The sequence below is a fragment of the Triplophysa rosa genome, linkage group LG7, assembly GCF_024868665.1.
Source record: "Triplophysa rosa linkage group LG7, Trosa_1v2, whole genome shotgun sequence".
Taxonomy (NCBI): domain Eukaryota; kingdom Metazoa; phylum Chordata; class Actinopteri; order Cypriniformes; family Nemacheilidae; genus Triplophysa; species Triplophysa rosa.
Window position 1 is genome coordinate 15,018,111 of NC_079896.1, and position 16,553 is coordinate 15,034,663.

Here is a 16,553-nt window from a genome sequence, read left to right on the forward strand (position 1 = left end):
TCTATTAAAGGTGGTTTAATTTTGACATATACAACACCATAATGGCTAAACTGTGAGAAATGATTGCGAAATTAAAAAAAGATCCAAAACAGTACTACGAATATTCCTTAAAAAAGTCAACCAGTAAAACATACAGCCAGCTTTGGCATAACCACATGCCAAAAATATACATTTGTTGTTTTCATGAATATACATTTTTACATTTCATTTGAAAAGTTCAGAATTGCTCTCAGCTTTGAGCTGCCCTCTCCAAAATGATAATCATACACATGTATACAACCATTATTATACCATACAGCAGATCCAAATGGCTAATAGTCAAAGAATACAGAATAAAAATATAACTTGCTTTTCTTTTGATGATTGGAATACATTGTCGCTTTTATAGAAACGAAAGAAATTGAACTTCTCAAAAGATCGGTTAAATCGCTTTCTCTCACTTGCCTTAAATGTCCAAGTTTGTCTATCTGTGCTCTTGGCGGAGGTCTTTTTATAATCCAATAAAACTGCAGATGAGCATTTGGCAGGATGCTTTGGTACTGTAGTTGTCCTGTACCTGATATTACTGTTTGGAAGCCTTGTCAATAATTTAAGGCAATTTAAGACAATATAAATAACAGGAAAGAGCCATCCTTGAGCTTCAAGATGCTTCTCTAATAGGATGCCTTTACAGAGTGAAGAGTTTGCAATTGGATGTCCCGGTTGGGTTCCTTAGTTCACCTGAGTCTCTGCATGCAGACATTAGGCACATTTTATTCTTTAAAATCAAAGAAAAATGACACCCAAAGTGTTCTTCCTTGCAAAAGTATGGAAAGTGGAGAGGGAAGCTAAACTTGATCCTGTTGAATATTCAGGTTTGTATCGGTCACCAATCGAGTGTCCCAGTGTTCTGACGATTAATAGATGCCACTTTGAGCTACCATGACTGTATGACATCATTCTTGTTTCTTAAAGCAACTTATTGCCAGTCTCTTAAATGGCAGAGGTAAGAGTTCAGAGGGAAAGCACTTTCTATAATGTGTCCCAAAGAGCTGGAGTTGTTCCCTCCAGAGTTCACAGTGTTGAGTATGTGTGAACGAGGTTTATGATGATTGGGGTTAACACCAGTCAGCGATGTAGTCAAAATCTTCAAACAGGTTCTGCTCAGAGGCCATCAGAACCCTTGGTTCACGAGGTGGAGTTAGTATTGGTACCTCGGAGGTGAACTCATCGTCAAAGTTGCTAACATCCTCACGCCCTTTGATGGTCGGCACAAACGGAGGCTGGGTCTTTTTCGCCAGCAGGGCGGCCCAATCCATATTCTGAGCAAGAAGAAACAAGTGTGGGACTAAGACTTGAATTGTGATATCAAACTTGAGAGAAGTTAAAACGGTGCTTACTCTGAAAAACGGGTGTCTCTTCACTTCCTCTGCATCTCGTTCTCCCGCGCCAAGACGTCGCTCTGGATTTCTCCTTAACAACTGCAGGAGAAGGATGTTAAAAGGACAATTACAAAACAGAATTGTTTCTAATATACCCAACTGAGAATGATCACAACCAAATAAAATGAGGTCGAAAATTAGGTTAAACCAGGACAAATCACAACATACCCTTCTCATAATGGATATGGCTTCTGTGGAGAGGAACCTTGGATAGCGAACTTCATCATTAACAATACTGTCAAACACCTCCTCCTCATCATCACCAGGGAATGGGGACTGAGAACACAACACGAAATCACCATTTATGTGAATGTAATAGACGTTCATGTACAATTTAATAACTATCCACTACAATGTCAATACATTTTCCCTACAGAGTTAAAGGAACTATCGTACCTCTCCAACCAGCATCTCAAAAATGAGAACTCCCAGACCCCACCAGTCCACTGCTCGCGTGTATGACGTCTCAGTCAAAACTTCAGGTGCTAAGAACTCTGGAGTGCCACAGAAGGTACTAGTGCGATCACTAAAGCCCATTCCTAAATGAAGCAATGTGTAACGTTACACTCAAAGTGACAGACTAAACCCACAAAAATACAAGCAAACAAAAGTCGCTCATCATATAACACACCTTCTTTGCAGAGACCAAAATCAGCAATCTTGACATAACCCTCAGTATCTAGCAGGAGGTTATCTAGCTTTAAATCCCTGAAGAACAATAGGTTACATGGGTGGTTAACAAACCTTTCAAAATCCTCTCACTTATTACTTTAAGAACTGATGCTTACCTGTACACAATTTTATGATCGTGGAGAAACTGTAGCCCCAAAACTACACAGGCAGCATAAAAACTGTGGAAACAAAAACAAGTAATTTAGAAAGGAAATTCACATACAATTACGCAATAAAATCATGTCAAATTGACAGCAGTCACTCACACTGAACGCAGTTCAGAGAACACGTCTGCATGAATGTGCATCATGAGGTCTCCTCCCGCTGCATACTCCATGACGAAGCACACATGCTCTTTGGTCTGGAAGCAAGCGAAGAGATTCACCAGGAACGGGTGCCGAACACTGTTCACAGTCTCAAAGATCCTCTTCTCACACATGAGGCTGTGGTTGAAATGTAATTGTTAGCTTATAAACATGACACGCAAGGTAAAGTATTTATTTGTAGTTGGATTTAAAGCTGCATGACCCGAGTGAGCACTAATGCTACAATAGATCTACATCATACACCTCAACCACTGCACTATGGTTTTCACTTTTTTAAACAATTCAGAATCACATGAACTAAAGAGCAATTAAGATTTAAGTATAGGTTTTATTATCATTTTTTAAGCAAACAAACATGCAGACTTTACCTGTCAACTTCATCCCTCGCAACAATGTCACCTTTTTTCAAAGCTTTAATGGCAAACATTTCTCCGGTGGTCTTGTACTCGGCAAGTAAAACCTGTTGAATAAGTGAACACAGAGCAGCTCAAGTGGTGTTAATGGAGCATTTGCACATTTTCCATAGAGTTTACTGTAACAATGGCCTTGTTTAAAAGCAATATCCTTATTCCATTTACCTTTCCGAAGTGGCCACGCCCCAAAACAGCTACACATTTGAAGTCTTTCAAACTGAATTGTACTTCCTCTTCTTCCCTAAAATCATGAGACGCACAGTATTTGAGTATCAGGAAAACACGCATGTTTTGTGTAGCCATGACATCATTCTTCCTGTAATGTGGACAGAACTACCTTATTTCAGCTTTCTGCTGCAGTTCAGTCAATTCCAGGTTAGGCTGCTCCGTCTCATTTTCAACCCGACTGTCATAATCTGGTTTAGCTATTGGGTTGTTCAGGAAGTCAAATGTCGCTAGGGCATCCTGTAGATTCAAGACACCTAAAGTCATTCCAAACTGTCAAAGAAGACTTATTAGAGGATTAAATGTAACCCTGATCTAAAAACTGGAGTTTATTTACTCGACACTGTTGTGCTCCAAATGAGAGCTTTGATAGGGTGAACAATTTCTTTTAACAATAAATAAGTCACTTCCCTCCTTTACCTGCACCTCTTGTCCATCTGGCACTTCATCCTGTGATGTCGTTTCCTCGATCTCCACCGTGATAGAGTGTCGTTTTGAGGGAGGTGTCGCGCCTTTGTCAAAGTCTAATTTGGTCACAGTGGGGTCGCTGAGGGAGATGGGAAAAATGACAACAGTTTTAACAACATGCCCATTTCCATTTTAAATAGCTTTGTGGCTACGTCTGGGGGTCTGGAGATTTACAGAGCAAGTAATATCCAATATGACGGAATTCATGAACTGGGATAAGGAGCGGGGCTGCTGAGTCATCTCAAGATCTAAATTTAGTATACACCAATTAAGTTTCCAGACATATTAGTCATTGTTTATCAAAGACATAATTCTGAGGGCTTTCCGCTACCAGATGCTCTGAAAAGGAAATCGAATGTGAGGTTGTGCAAGAGTGTTTAAAATGTGTACCCGGGCAAAGAATGAGCATCTGAGTGTCCAATCTGTCCCGTTTCCGGGCTCAGGGTATTCATCGACGGAATGGCTCTTCTCACCAATCTGCCCCAGGTGGCAATGTTAATGTTCATCTGAGGGGCACGCAGGAATGTTTTACCTGAGGAGAATGGGTTAATGCATACGATTAAGCACATTATACGACTTTTGACATTAAAACAGTAGATTACCAAAAAGTAAAAACTGTCAATATTTACACACCCTAATGTCAGCTTTAATGAAATATACATCATTTTTTATTTAAATATTCCTATGCTTTTTTTAAAGTTAAAAAATATGTATCAATGCAACTTAATGTAAATCACGTAAAGCCCTAATTATGCTGGATTTTTCATATGTAAATGAATGAGAACAGTCAGGTCTTCACAATGAATCCATCAATCCAATTTATAAAACAGACTAAATGACTCATTTTATGAACGGGTCTGGTTATCGAAATCAAACCAATAACTCCATAACTTGGCTGCAGGACTTAATATTTTGGAGTTTCATGGCCCTAGTTCTCACCCACACTCATCATAATAAAAACTATGTCTTTTGTGTGGTTCATATACATCATTTTCATTTTTCGGTGAACTATTCATTGTCAGACTTTACACTGGCTCCCAAGTAGAAGAATATTGAACCACAGAACTGTGTAAAATGTAGCCTGCATAATCTAATCTTTTTAAGCGAACTTGTCAACCTCTCTCAACACTGTGGCATATTTGCCACTTCATAGTCATACCTTGCTGCTTGGAGAAGATTTTCTTTTGCCTTTGTAGTTTAGGCCGCCTCTCAATAACTGGGTTGAAAAATGTAACCTGTATTCAAAAAGGTAGACATAAATTAAATCGAAATATACAGAGCGATAAAATTGTGTGTATACGTGTATATTACACAGGTGTGTGTTGAGTGGGAAAAAATTCAAGTACCTCAGCAAACAATGTTCCTTGTGGTTCCAGGTACAGGCACATGCCATGACGCTGGTTGTCCAGGAAGTCCTCCAGACGTAAAAACTTAACAGCGCACAGAGATCGCCAGTCTCTCCAGTATACTGCTATCTCCAACTCACGAGACTATAGGCCAAACATAAAAAAGTATTTAACAAGCGGTGTATTAAGCATATACTGTATATGTACACTTCGTACACTTTGAGTTTGAACATGTAAAATTAGGCTTTGGTTAAACTTATGGCAAAACAAGGCATGCTAATCTGTGCAGTAAAGTATTTCAGGGTTTGATTAAGACATTGGGGTTGCCAGGTTGTTCTACGTGGTTGCTAGGGCACTGCTAGGCAGGACCGGATTATCCAATGGGCATTATGGGCACAGGCCCAAGGGCCCATGCGCGCTTGAGGCCCAAGCAACGGGGAGAAAATTTCACATAATGTTTTCGCTATATTCATTCTGCCGCGTGCCTCTCTGGTCCGCACACATGCAAGTGCGCACACAAAACAGTGTTTCTAACGTACGCAAGTCTGTCTCTTGATTTAGTAACGTTTACGAGCTCTTTAGCAGCTTTTGTTCAGGAGAAGCACAAAGCGACAAATCTAGCGACTTTCCGATAAACCTTAGCTTTCATTCAGTGGGAAAATGTCGCAAGTGCTATCCCGCGAGCACGAGGTCTCTCTTTCCCAGCGCAAGGATCGACTCACTGTGCGGCAGGAAGAAGCAGCACATTCGACAGGTGACTCCTGAATGAAATGAGTACAAAACAGCATTTCCAATAAACCTGTCACTGTTATCGACATGGTTACCTAGACAGAGGCTGTGTGAAAGAATATAGCCAATATCGCCTCTTTTTACGTTGATATGTTGCGTTATAAGTCGTCGCGTTATAAGTCAGAACTGACAATAGAAACTGAAAATATGTTAATGAGAACGGCTTTATTGTTGTAAATATAATCTATAGGCTAAGAATACCCTCACGGTTGTCTTTAAAATCTCAAAAGGTAATGCTGGGTTCACACCAAACACGAACAATTGCGTTCCTCGCTCTTTATTACTCGCGGGAAAAGTTCGTTATTTACGCGTGAGTGACGTGATCTGACAAATATTTTCAACCTTCGCTGAAGACGAGATTGATGTGCGTTCGCGTCTATACGCATCTTTGCATTGACTTTGTATGTAATTTAACCCAGTGTAAGAGTTTTTTTACACGTATTTGGTGGTGTTTCTTCGCCAATAATGAATTTTATATTGATATAATGTTGATCAGGTCTAACTGCCTCACTTTAGCAATTTTTAGCCTTTGTTATTAGAAAATCCAGAGTGCTTTTACATACATTGCAAAATGTTTACTTCTACAGATTTGTAACATATAGGCTAAAGAAGTATACCTATAATATTCGTTAATGCCGTTTAACACATTACACGCTTACATAAGGACGTGAGTCGCGAGGTGCTTGTTACACAAATAAAGTTGAACAAATGGACAAATTACTCATAGTATAATCATTGACAAAGTCTGCCCTTTTATTCTTAGAAAAATGAAGATGTTTATAAAAAAATATTTGAGAATTAAAATTAAGAATATTCTTAAGAACGTCCTATAATTTATCTTAATAAAGTTCTTATATTTTCTCTTAAGAACAGTTTTGTGAATCCGGCGTGTTCGTGTGTGAATTATGGAAGAATCTGATAGAACTGAATTAATAGGTAGAGGTGAGGCAGTGAGTGCTTGCAAATGCCAGCAAGTTACAGTATGCAGGGAAATGTCTTGATATTGTTGCTGCTGGTCTAGGAAAGCATTGTTGCAATCATGTGGCGTAAATCCTGTATGATGGAGGATGTGTACAGGTGTTGATATTGTCCTTCAGGTTGTGATCATAGTTTGTAACTTGGCAATGTAATCCTGTATAAAATAGAGGTTCTTCCTACACGTAGTACCCTATAGACTAATTTTAAACTTTATTGTGCACACGTGTGTATGGGGGGGTCTACAAGACACTTGTGCCCAGGGGCCCCTGAATTCTTAATCCGGGCCTGCTGCTAGGTCTTTCCCATCGAGGCAAAATCATGGTCTTTTTCACTCATTACTGTAAATGAGGCAAAAAACATATAAAGTCGGCTTGCAAAAACAAAATTACAGAACATCTCTCCTCAAGCCGCACAATCTGACGTATCATTCATAGCGTATTAAACTTTAACAAAGAAAAAGGTGTATTACTACAGTTTAAAGTCAACAATTTGACATTTACATGCAGGCCAAAGAATAAACTACAAATACAGAGTCTGTCTGCCATACTTTATCTCTTTATTGCACAACTGCTGATTGGTGGTCACATTGCCTGCCATGAGATTAAACGCTTAGTGTGTCAAAAAGCTAAGTACAAGTCTAAAGCCACAGCCATGTGAAAGTTCATCCAACACATGTCTCTTTCTTTACATCCACCATACTGTCTCTACTCTTCCACAAACTAAACAAACAACAGGCAGCTAATGATGATTCTGATCATAATGTCATATTTCAATTTCAAAGCAGGTTGCTTACAAGAGCATGACTAAATAATAAATATTGCCATCGCAGAGGGAGCAAAATTATACATGTAAGATTGCAGAGCTTAACAAACTGACAAGCTGCCTTGTATGAGCTCCGTGACCCAAGAGCTGGGTCAAATCTAGGATTAACATTTCCAAATTTAATTAAGACTGAAATGGAGAGCATATGCGCATACGTGTGCTCATGTGTTGAGGGTATTACAAGATTAGAGGGTATTTTTGAGCATGCGATTTCACATTTGTTACCCGGTCAAGTTCCAGAGTGAACTTCTGGTCCCAAGACTGGTTGCTAACTGGCTTCCAATGGGTTTGACCCACAACTGTGTTGTCCAGCTTCAGAACGGCACTGATTTCATCTGTCAAAACACATAAACACACTCTTTAGTTTTCATTCTTTTACAAAAATGTCAATATATACATTTACTGACAATTAATGACAATCAACTAATAATATATTAATCTTATATTAATATTTTACACCGTAAATACTCTGATGAAGACTCGTAATATTATCAACAATTAGTAAGCTATCAACTAAGACCAAAAATAAAAAATCTGTACTATCGATAGAAACTATGAGTAAAAAAATCTCAGACAAATGACATCCAAGGACAGTGCTTGACATTGGTGCTTGGTCTGTATATTTATTGAACACAAAAGATAAAAGATTGAAACATTTCCTGATCACTTATTTTCATATTTAGCACAATAAAAGTATCACAAAGTGGCTGTTCAAGACTTCTGCCAAATACAAACTTTTATTGCATAAAAAGATATAAAAAATGAATATATATCTACAGGTGCTGGTCATATAATTAGAATATCATCAAAAAGTTGATTTATTTCACTAATTCCATTCAAAAAGTGAAACTTGTATATTATATTCATTCATTACACACAGACTGATATATTTCAAATGTTTATTTCTTTTAATTTGATGATTATAACTGACAACTAATGAAAATCCCAAATTCAGTATCTCAGAAAATTAGAATATTACTTAAGACCAATACAAAGAAAGGATTTTTAGAAATCTTGGCCAACTGAAAAGTATGAACATGAAAAGTATGAGCATGTACAGCACTCAATACTTAGTTGGGGCTCCTTTTGCCTGAATTACTGCAGCAATGCGGCGTGGCATGGAGTCGATCAGTCTGTGGCACTGCTCAGGTGTTATGAGAGCCCAGGTTGCTCTGATAGTGGCCTTCAGCTCTTCTGCATTGTTGGGTCTGGCATATCGCATCTTCCTCTTCACAATACCCCATAGATTTTCTATGGGGTTAAGGTCAGGCGAGTTTGCTGGCCAATTAAGAACAGGGATACCATGGTCCTTAAACCAGGTACTGGTAGCTTTGGCACTGTGTGCAGGTGCCAAGTCCTGTTGGAAAATGAAATCTGCATCTCCATAAAGTTGGTCAGCAGCAGGAAGCATGAAGTGCTCTAAAACTTCCTGGTATACGGCTGCGTTGACCTTGGACCTCAGAAAACACAGTGGACCAACACCAGCAGATGACATGGCACCCCAAACCATCACTGACTGTGGAAACTTTACACTGGACCTCAAGCAACGTGGATTCTGTGCCTCTCCTCTCTTCCTCCAGACTCTGGGACCCTGATTTCCAAAGGAAATGCAAAATTTACTTTCATCAGAGAACATAACTTTGGACCACTCAGCAGCAGTCCAGTCCTTTTTGTCTTTAGCCCAGGCGAGACGCTTCTGATGCTGTCTGTTGTTCAAGAGTGGCTTGACACAAGGAATGCGACAGCTGAAACCCATGTCTTGCATACGTCTGTGCGTAGTGGTTCTTGAAGCACTGACTCCAGCTGCAGTCCACTCTTTGTGAATCTCCCCCACATTTTTGAATGGGTTTTGTTTCACAATCCTCTCCAGGGTGCGGTTATCCCTATTGCTTGTATACACTTTTTTTCTACCACATCTTTTCCTTCCCTTCTCCTCTCTATTAATGTGCTTGGACACAGAGCTCTGTGAACGGCCAGCCTCTTTTGCAATGACCTTTTGTGTCTTGCCCTCCTTGTGCAAGGTGTCAATGGTCGTCTTTTGGACAACAGTCAAGTCAGCAGTCTTCCCCATGATTGTGTAGCCTACAGAACTAGACTGAGAGACCATTTAAAGGCCTTTGCAGGTGTTTTGAGTTTATTAGCTGATTAGAGTGTGGCACCAGGTGTCTTCAATATTGAACCTTTTCACAATATTCTAATTTTCTGAGATACTGAATTTGTGGTTTTCATTAGTTGTCAGTTATAGTCATCAAAATTAAAAGAAATAAACATTTGAAATATATCAGTCTGTGTGTAATGAATGAATATAATATACAAGTTTCACTTTTTGAATGGAATTAGTGAAATAAATCAACTTTTTGATGATATTCTAATTATATGACCAGCACCTGTATATATTATGTATGGGCCATGATTGTGAATAATGGCAGAATTTTCACTATATTTAAACTCATTGGGATGTTGTTTCATAAAATTTTAAATAAGTAATAAATGCTAAAGCCACTCAACTGGACAGATCATCAGATTTGGAGAGGGTTCGGCTGTTCCCGGATTTACTCTTGTTTCCTCGGCTCATAAATGAGGAGCGTGCTTCACTTGGGCTCCAGCCGGGCAGAGCAACAGATGCTGACTTAGAGCGACCTGGGACGTTCTCCAGGAGGTCCTGACAGCCCATGAGCCTCACGTCTAAAGTGCCTGTGGATTTACAATACAAACTACGCTCACTCAGAGCCAAACACTGTATGAGCCGAGATGTAAATCTCTAAACATATCATTTGGGATTCAGACAAGATAATTAAATGTGCAAACAATTTCAAATGTCTATTTCAAGACACATGCAGTGGTTAAACAGCCTTATATGGCAAGCGCTACTTATCTATAATAGTAATGTAAACCTTCTCTCTCCTTCAGAGTGAAGGTCAAAGTTGTGTGTGATAAAGCCAAAAGGGGGAGGGGAACACTGGGGCCAAGTATGTATTGACAGTGCGAAAAGTCAAATGTAGCTCCTACATGCCTTTACCCAGACAGCTGCTCCCCCTTCTCAAATGAAACAAAAGATACACTACTACGCATGTGTTATGTACCCATATGTTGTTATAAAATACTATGTTGTTTTGACTTGAAATCTTAAAATGTTAAATCATAAAATATGTTAACGACTTGTGATTAAAACATGAAAATATGTCAATGACATCACAGTATCTACATAATATATTCCATTAACATACTATGCTTACATATTTAGTTCAGGTTATTTTTTGCAATCATATCAAAACATTGAACTGCATGCTATTTAGCAAAAAAAAAAAACATGGCAATACTATATTTTTAATGATGTTCAATGTTTAAAGTGTTTACCGATTAGCTATTTTTAGGCGTAATTGCTAAAATCAAAAGGTTAAATACCAGCATTAAATAAAGATACGTATCATTTTAAAACCTCCTTTCGACCAGCCTTGGAATCTGTATTATTACCCGTCAATGCTGCAGGTTTGGCCACAGTGCTGTACTGGTTGCTGGTGGACATGATGCTTTGGCGTGGACTGAGAGGTGGAGAAGACACCATGGCTAACTCCTCCATTATCAAACTGGCCTTCGGGTTATTTTTGGGCAGCTCACTGAGCCTCTGCTCCAGAGAGAACTTTAAAAGGTCTAGCTTCTGACTGGACTCATTCAAACGGGCCTGAGCCTGCAAAACAAAGTGAAGCAATCCTTGCAAATGCAAACAGACAACAAAACCAAACAATAAGCTACAAAAGCTATAGTTGGTGTCATATACTAATGAAAAAAAACAAGAATTTTGAAAGATATGGCAAGTGGGGAGAAGGAATAACTCAACAGATTCTGTCAACCGCAACAGATTTTTCTATTCCATGTACTGTACACTACATTATGTAAATAAGACCCACAAACAAATCCCTAGCAGGAGGAGGAACTTGCTTTTTAAAGTGGTGCATACATGGTTTGGGTTTCTCTCAACAGGTATTGTTCTGGCTTTTGTGGAAACTAGTAACTTGGTATTAGCACTTATTGTATTATTGCCCCTGTATGACATATCACTTTTATTGCTCCCTGAACTCTCTGCAAGTCGATTTGGATAAAAGCGTCTGCTAAATGACTAAATGAAAATGTATATACATACATACATACATATACTGTACATATGGATGGAATATATTGGTTCCTATAAATAAATGATCTTAAAAAAGTTTTTTGTCCATACATGGCAACAGACATGACATGCAGTTGTGAATGAGTAACTTTGGCACAGGGCATGGAAAGCGCTATGGTATATCTCTTGGACAGTGTCTGGATGTATGCTACAGTTTAACACGTACATTCCATGTTCATTTGTGACACTGCTGATGCAGTAAATAAGGGATCTATGTAAACAAACAATTTAATTTGTTACACCAGAACAAATTGCAAATGAAAGCGATCTTTTTTAACCCTTGACGTTTATGGACTATACCTGTTTAAAGGTATTTTGATATGGTATTCCAAAATGAAAAACAAATACACAAAATTCTCCTCCAATAGAGAAGAAGCTATAAAATGATTAGTGAATTACTCACTTGGAATAAAACAATAACATGACTTAAACAATTAAACTTACTTAAAAACCATTATAATATTTTAAACCATTTTGTGCACCATAATTATGGTCAGAGAATAGAAAATATGTAAATATCTAACCCTTAAAGCATGGCAGAGTATTAAAAGGATATAGTGAAATGAATAAGTAGACTATATCCATTTAAATAATCTTATGATTTCTGGGGTGTGCAGCTTACATTTGATCACTTGCATTAAAGTGTTTATATAAAGCACTGTTATAAAACCGTAATGAGCCATGATTTAAGATTATGGTTGATGAAATTATATAATATTATAAAAAATTATAAAAAATCATTTAAATTAAAAATTGCACAACAATGCACAACAGTGTTTCAAAGAAAATATTTTGGCAGCAGGTTAGGACAGTTTTTTACATTATTTTTTGTAAAATAAACCACAAACTGATGTTCTGTATGTCAGTTTAACCTTTCAGTTGACAATAATTTTAAAAATGTCATTTTCATCAGCGAAAATGCTATATAATTTTACAGTAAAACAGAGTAATTAATGACATTACAAACTAAAATACAAAAACCCCGGAAAAATCAACTTCGTATAAACTGTTTTAAAGCAATAACATAAACAAACGTTACTGTGCATGCGTGTGTTCGTGGACTGCCCTTAACTTCCGGTACACATTCGCAAACAATAGAGAGTCTGTAGATTATTTCTGATAACAAGCAGAAGAAACCGAGAAGAACCTTTACTTGGCTAAACTTGTCTCTCCGATATTTTGAACTTGGACTGCGAAACCAAGCTCAACCGCTAGATGTCAATGTACTATACGGTTTCTTTAAATGCGTCAAAACTACAGGACCCATTCAACAAATTGTTTAATTAATAAAATGAACATACAACAAAATTTAACAAATCATTTATTTAATACAATTATTATTATTATTAACACAATACGTTCTGACGACGTTGCCAGTTCGTTTTGGTCACCGTGACATTACTTTGTGACCGCGTTCTGTGGACGTCTTGGCAACGTTCCAACTCTTAGAATTTTTGCTGAAGTTCCAGAAACACCATAGACACATCCTCAAATAACGTTGTGAATTAATCCCATGGAGAACGTTGTAGCGACGTGGTATACTTGTCTTCAGATAACCTTGACACTGGTCATTTGATTAATGAATCTGGTCATTTCTATTTATTATGTTATTATTTGCAAAATATATGATCAGAGTAAAATATGTTATACCTATTGTCAAAACGAAAGCTATTAATCCGACTTTTCACAGCTATTATACTGGAGTTTAATAAGCAACAACAATTAAAACTGTTTCTACTTATTTAATGCGCACGTTGTCCAGAACACACGTTCTCTGTTCTGCAAAGAGTCTCGCATCATTTAAACATTAACGGTCATTTCGTTTTACCTCACTGCATGATATATTACTTTAGCGGTTTATTAATATTCTCTTTACTTTATACCTTACAGATGTGAGAGTAAACACATATTTTAGTGATTTTTGATCGATTTGGCACATTTGAAGGGGCAGTTGTGGCCTAATGGTTAGAGAGTCGGACTCGTGACCAGAAGGTTGCCGGTTCGATTCCCAGGGCCGGCGGGTAACAACTGAGGTGCCCTTGAGCAAGGCACCTTACCCCTACTTGCTCCCCGGGCGCTGCAGTGATAGCTGCCCACTGCTCCGGGGGTACGTGTGTTCACTACTCTCTGGATGGGTTAAATGCAGAGGTCACATTTCGTTGCCTTGTACCTTCGTACATGTGCAATGACAATAAATTAAATCTAAAAATCTAAAAAAAAAAAAAAAAAATCTAAATGAACGGACCCTGATGTTTGTGAGTGTGACTGAAGAAGCTTTTGATGGTCGTATCTAAAGAACGGACATCCCGCTAAACTTGTGGTAAAACAAGAATATAATGTTAAGCTTAAAGATAATGTTTATTCATCTCTGTCAACAAATATCTGCTTTGAATCCTCTACATTGTGTTGAAGTCTTTGGTTATTTATGTAATTTTCTTAAGTATCTAAAAATAAAATTATTAATGGACAGATAAAATCCCAAATTAATTTAATCCACCATGTGAGGGAAGATGTGTTTAAACAAAATTATAAAAACGATTTTAACTGTTTGGTCACTGGGACATACACGTCACGACTCAGAAATTTTATTTGGTACGTTGCTGCGATGAATATGGACCGTTCCATTTACGTCTTCAGGAGGTAATCACCACGTCCCAGCAATGTCCAATGTTACGTTGTCACAAAGAATATGGGAATCACAAAATTACGTCGCTGGAACGTTATTTGGTACGTCGTGGCAACAAATACGGTCCAGTCCAGGTACGTCATCACAACGTAACTGTGTTAGCTGGGTAATAATATAAATTAACAAATTAAATTAAATATAAATAGGTTTATTCTTAGACACTAGCCAAACACAGACCGGAAGTTAGCTGTAGTTCCAGCGCGTGTGTCCGATGAAACGGTCTACAGAATGTATACTCGTTAGAAAACGGAACTGACCTCTGAATGAGCTTTCTTCTCTGTCACCTTCCCTGTCCCCAGCAGTTTCATCACATTCTTAGCCCCTTCGGCCACGGCGGACTCTATCCGGAAGTGATGTCGTAGCTCCTCTATCCTGAGGTCCAGGGGACTGATGATAGGCTTTCCTGCAGTCACTAAATATCACAATATGTTTTATTCCCACAGTTTTCGCTATTCAAGATGCAAATATATAATTAGAGACTAAATCAGCTAAGCCACAAACCATCGTTGTTCTCATAGTTCATCTCACTGGTCTGGCTGGCTTTGAGGATCTGCATTCGAATGAACTCAATCTTTGTCTTGCTGTCCTGGAGCATCTGTTGAGCTGCTGCAAGCAGTTTGCGGTCCTGAAGACAAACCACAGGATGGAAATAAATCAGAAGAGCAGTTCAGAAGACGACACATTTGATTCGAAGCAACAAACAGTACATTCAAGTACATGCATGTACAAACAGTACATGCATGTTTTATAACATATACATATATAACATATTATATAACAGTTTTGCAAATGTATCAAGAAAACAAGAAGTAACACTTATAATAGGCTAATAGACAATTAATGAACATTAAATAATGCTAAACATACACACATTTTGTTGTCATTTACATACATTTACAAGTCTTCTGAAGCCATACAACAGCTTAACGTGAGAATAAAATTTGAATAATTAGTCACTGATAATGTTCTTAGCGGCCACAATGGCATATATAAAAATGTGATTTTACGACAGACTTGAAATCAACAACTCTAAATGTCATTGATTTTTGAAACATGCCAAATTTGAATATGTGAATATTCAAAACACACCAATTTCAGAGTTACTGTACATCTGTTCCTTCAACAAAGCTGTCATATAGCTTAAGAATATAGTACAACAGACTTCTTTAAAAAATGAAAATTTTGTCATGAATTACTCTCTCTAGTTGTTCCAAACTTGTATACATTTCTTTGTTTGGTTGAACACAGAGAAAGATATTTGGAAGAATGCTTATAACCGACCAGCCCTTGACACCATTCACTACCATAGTAGGAATATAATATATTATATATATATATATATATTTTTTTTGTTGTGTTAAATACAAAAGAAGATATTTTAAAGAATGTAGGACAGCCAACAGTTCTGGGTTCTTTTGACTACCATTGTAATTTTCCCTACTATGGTAGTCAATGGGGTCCAAGAACTGTTTGGTTACAAGCATTCGTCCAAATGTTCTGTCTCATCTCTGTGTTCAACCAAACAAAGACATTTTTACAGGTTTGGAACAACTAGAGAGTGAGTAATTCATGACAAAATATTCATTTTTGGGTGAACTATCCCTTCAATGATAATTTTGTGGAGATTTTTGTCATTTAAGGTCTTTTGCTGATTATCCAGTGACTGAATGCGTCAGGAGTCTCTGTGGACTGAACTTCCTGCATGCAGCCATTAAATGCTGAGGCTACCTTAGAGGCCTTTCTCCGGATGTCCAAAGCAGTTGGGAACCGGCATGTAGGCCTTGCCGCTTCAAAAGCCAAGAATCATGACTGAACACTAGGCAAAAGTTACATTCACTGACAGACTAACGATTGTTTTACATTAAACCTGAAGTGTCCCTCTCCTCTTGAAGCTAAACATACAGATATTACTATGAAGCCATTAGTCTGCATTGTTCAGCTTGTTTGAGCGGACAGATATGGCAAAACTGGGAGCAGGACTTTCTGCTTGTCAACAAAGTGACTGAAGTGGTCAAGAAACAGGTTCTGGGATCAGTCACAGTTTTGACAGTATTAGACGTCTGTTCAAGGTGAACGGGCGTGCATTAAATCATAGCTTTAAACTACCGCCTTTGAGACATTTAAGACTATTTAAGACATCAGCATCTACCATAATCGTATACTTTATACATTATGAGAATATACTGATAAACACAATAATAATGCTTCGGTTTGGTTATTTATTCTGTTTTAAAGC

General features: G+C 37.9%; 1 protein-coding gene across 1 annotated transcript in view; it reads right to left on the reverse strand.

Moving 5' to 3' along the window:
• Positions 1-16,553, reverse strand: part of pkn2b (protein kinase N2b) — a 75,108-nt gene continuing 58,555 nt past the window's right edge. Inside the window, exons 4-22 of the mRNA XM_057337823.1 lie at positions 14,819-14,942; positions 14,575-14,729; positions 10,935-11,148; positions 9,969-10,154; positions 7,686-7,795; positions 4,872-5,015; positions 4,685-4,760; positions 3,916-4,057; positions 3,478-3,604; positions 3,170-3,297; positions 2,998-3,073; positions 2,788-2,879; positions 2,360-2,536; positions 2,210-2,272; positions 2,053-2,129; positions 1,818-1,960; positions 1,590-1,697; positions 1,380-1,460; positions 1-1,301 (exon numbers count right to left, since the gene is read on the reverse strand). Of these exons, the coding sequence (XP_057193806.1) occupies positions 1,098-1,301; positions 1,380-1,460; positions 1,590-1,697; positions 1,818-1,960; positions 2,053-2,129; positions 2,210-2,272; positions 2,360-2,536; positions 2,788-2,879; positions 2,998-3,073; positions 3,170-3,297; positions 3,478-3,604; positions 3,916-4,057; positions 4,685-4,760; positions 4,872-5,015; positions 7,686-7,795; positions 9,969-10,154; positions 10,935-11,148; positions 14,575-14,729; positions 14,819-14,942 (2,427 nt within the window). The 3' untranslated portion in view covers positions 1-1,097. The remainder of the gene's footprint in view (positions 1,302-1,379; positions 1,461-1,589; positions 1,698-1,817; positions 1,961-2,052; positions 2,130-2,209; positions 2,273-2,359; positions 2,537-2,787; positions 2,880-2,997; positions 3,074-3,169; positions 3,298-3,477; positions 3,605-3,915; positions 4,058-4,684; positions 4,761-4,871; positions 5,016-7,685; positions 7,796-9,968; positions 10,155-10,934; positions 11,149-14,574; positions 14,730-14,818; positions 14,943-16,553) is intronic.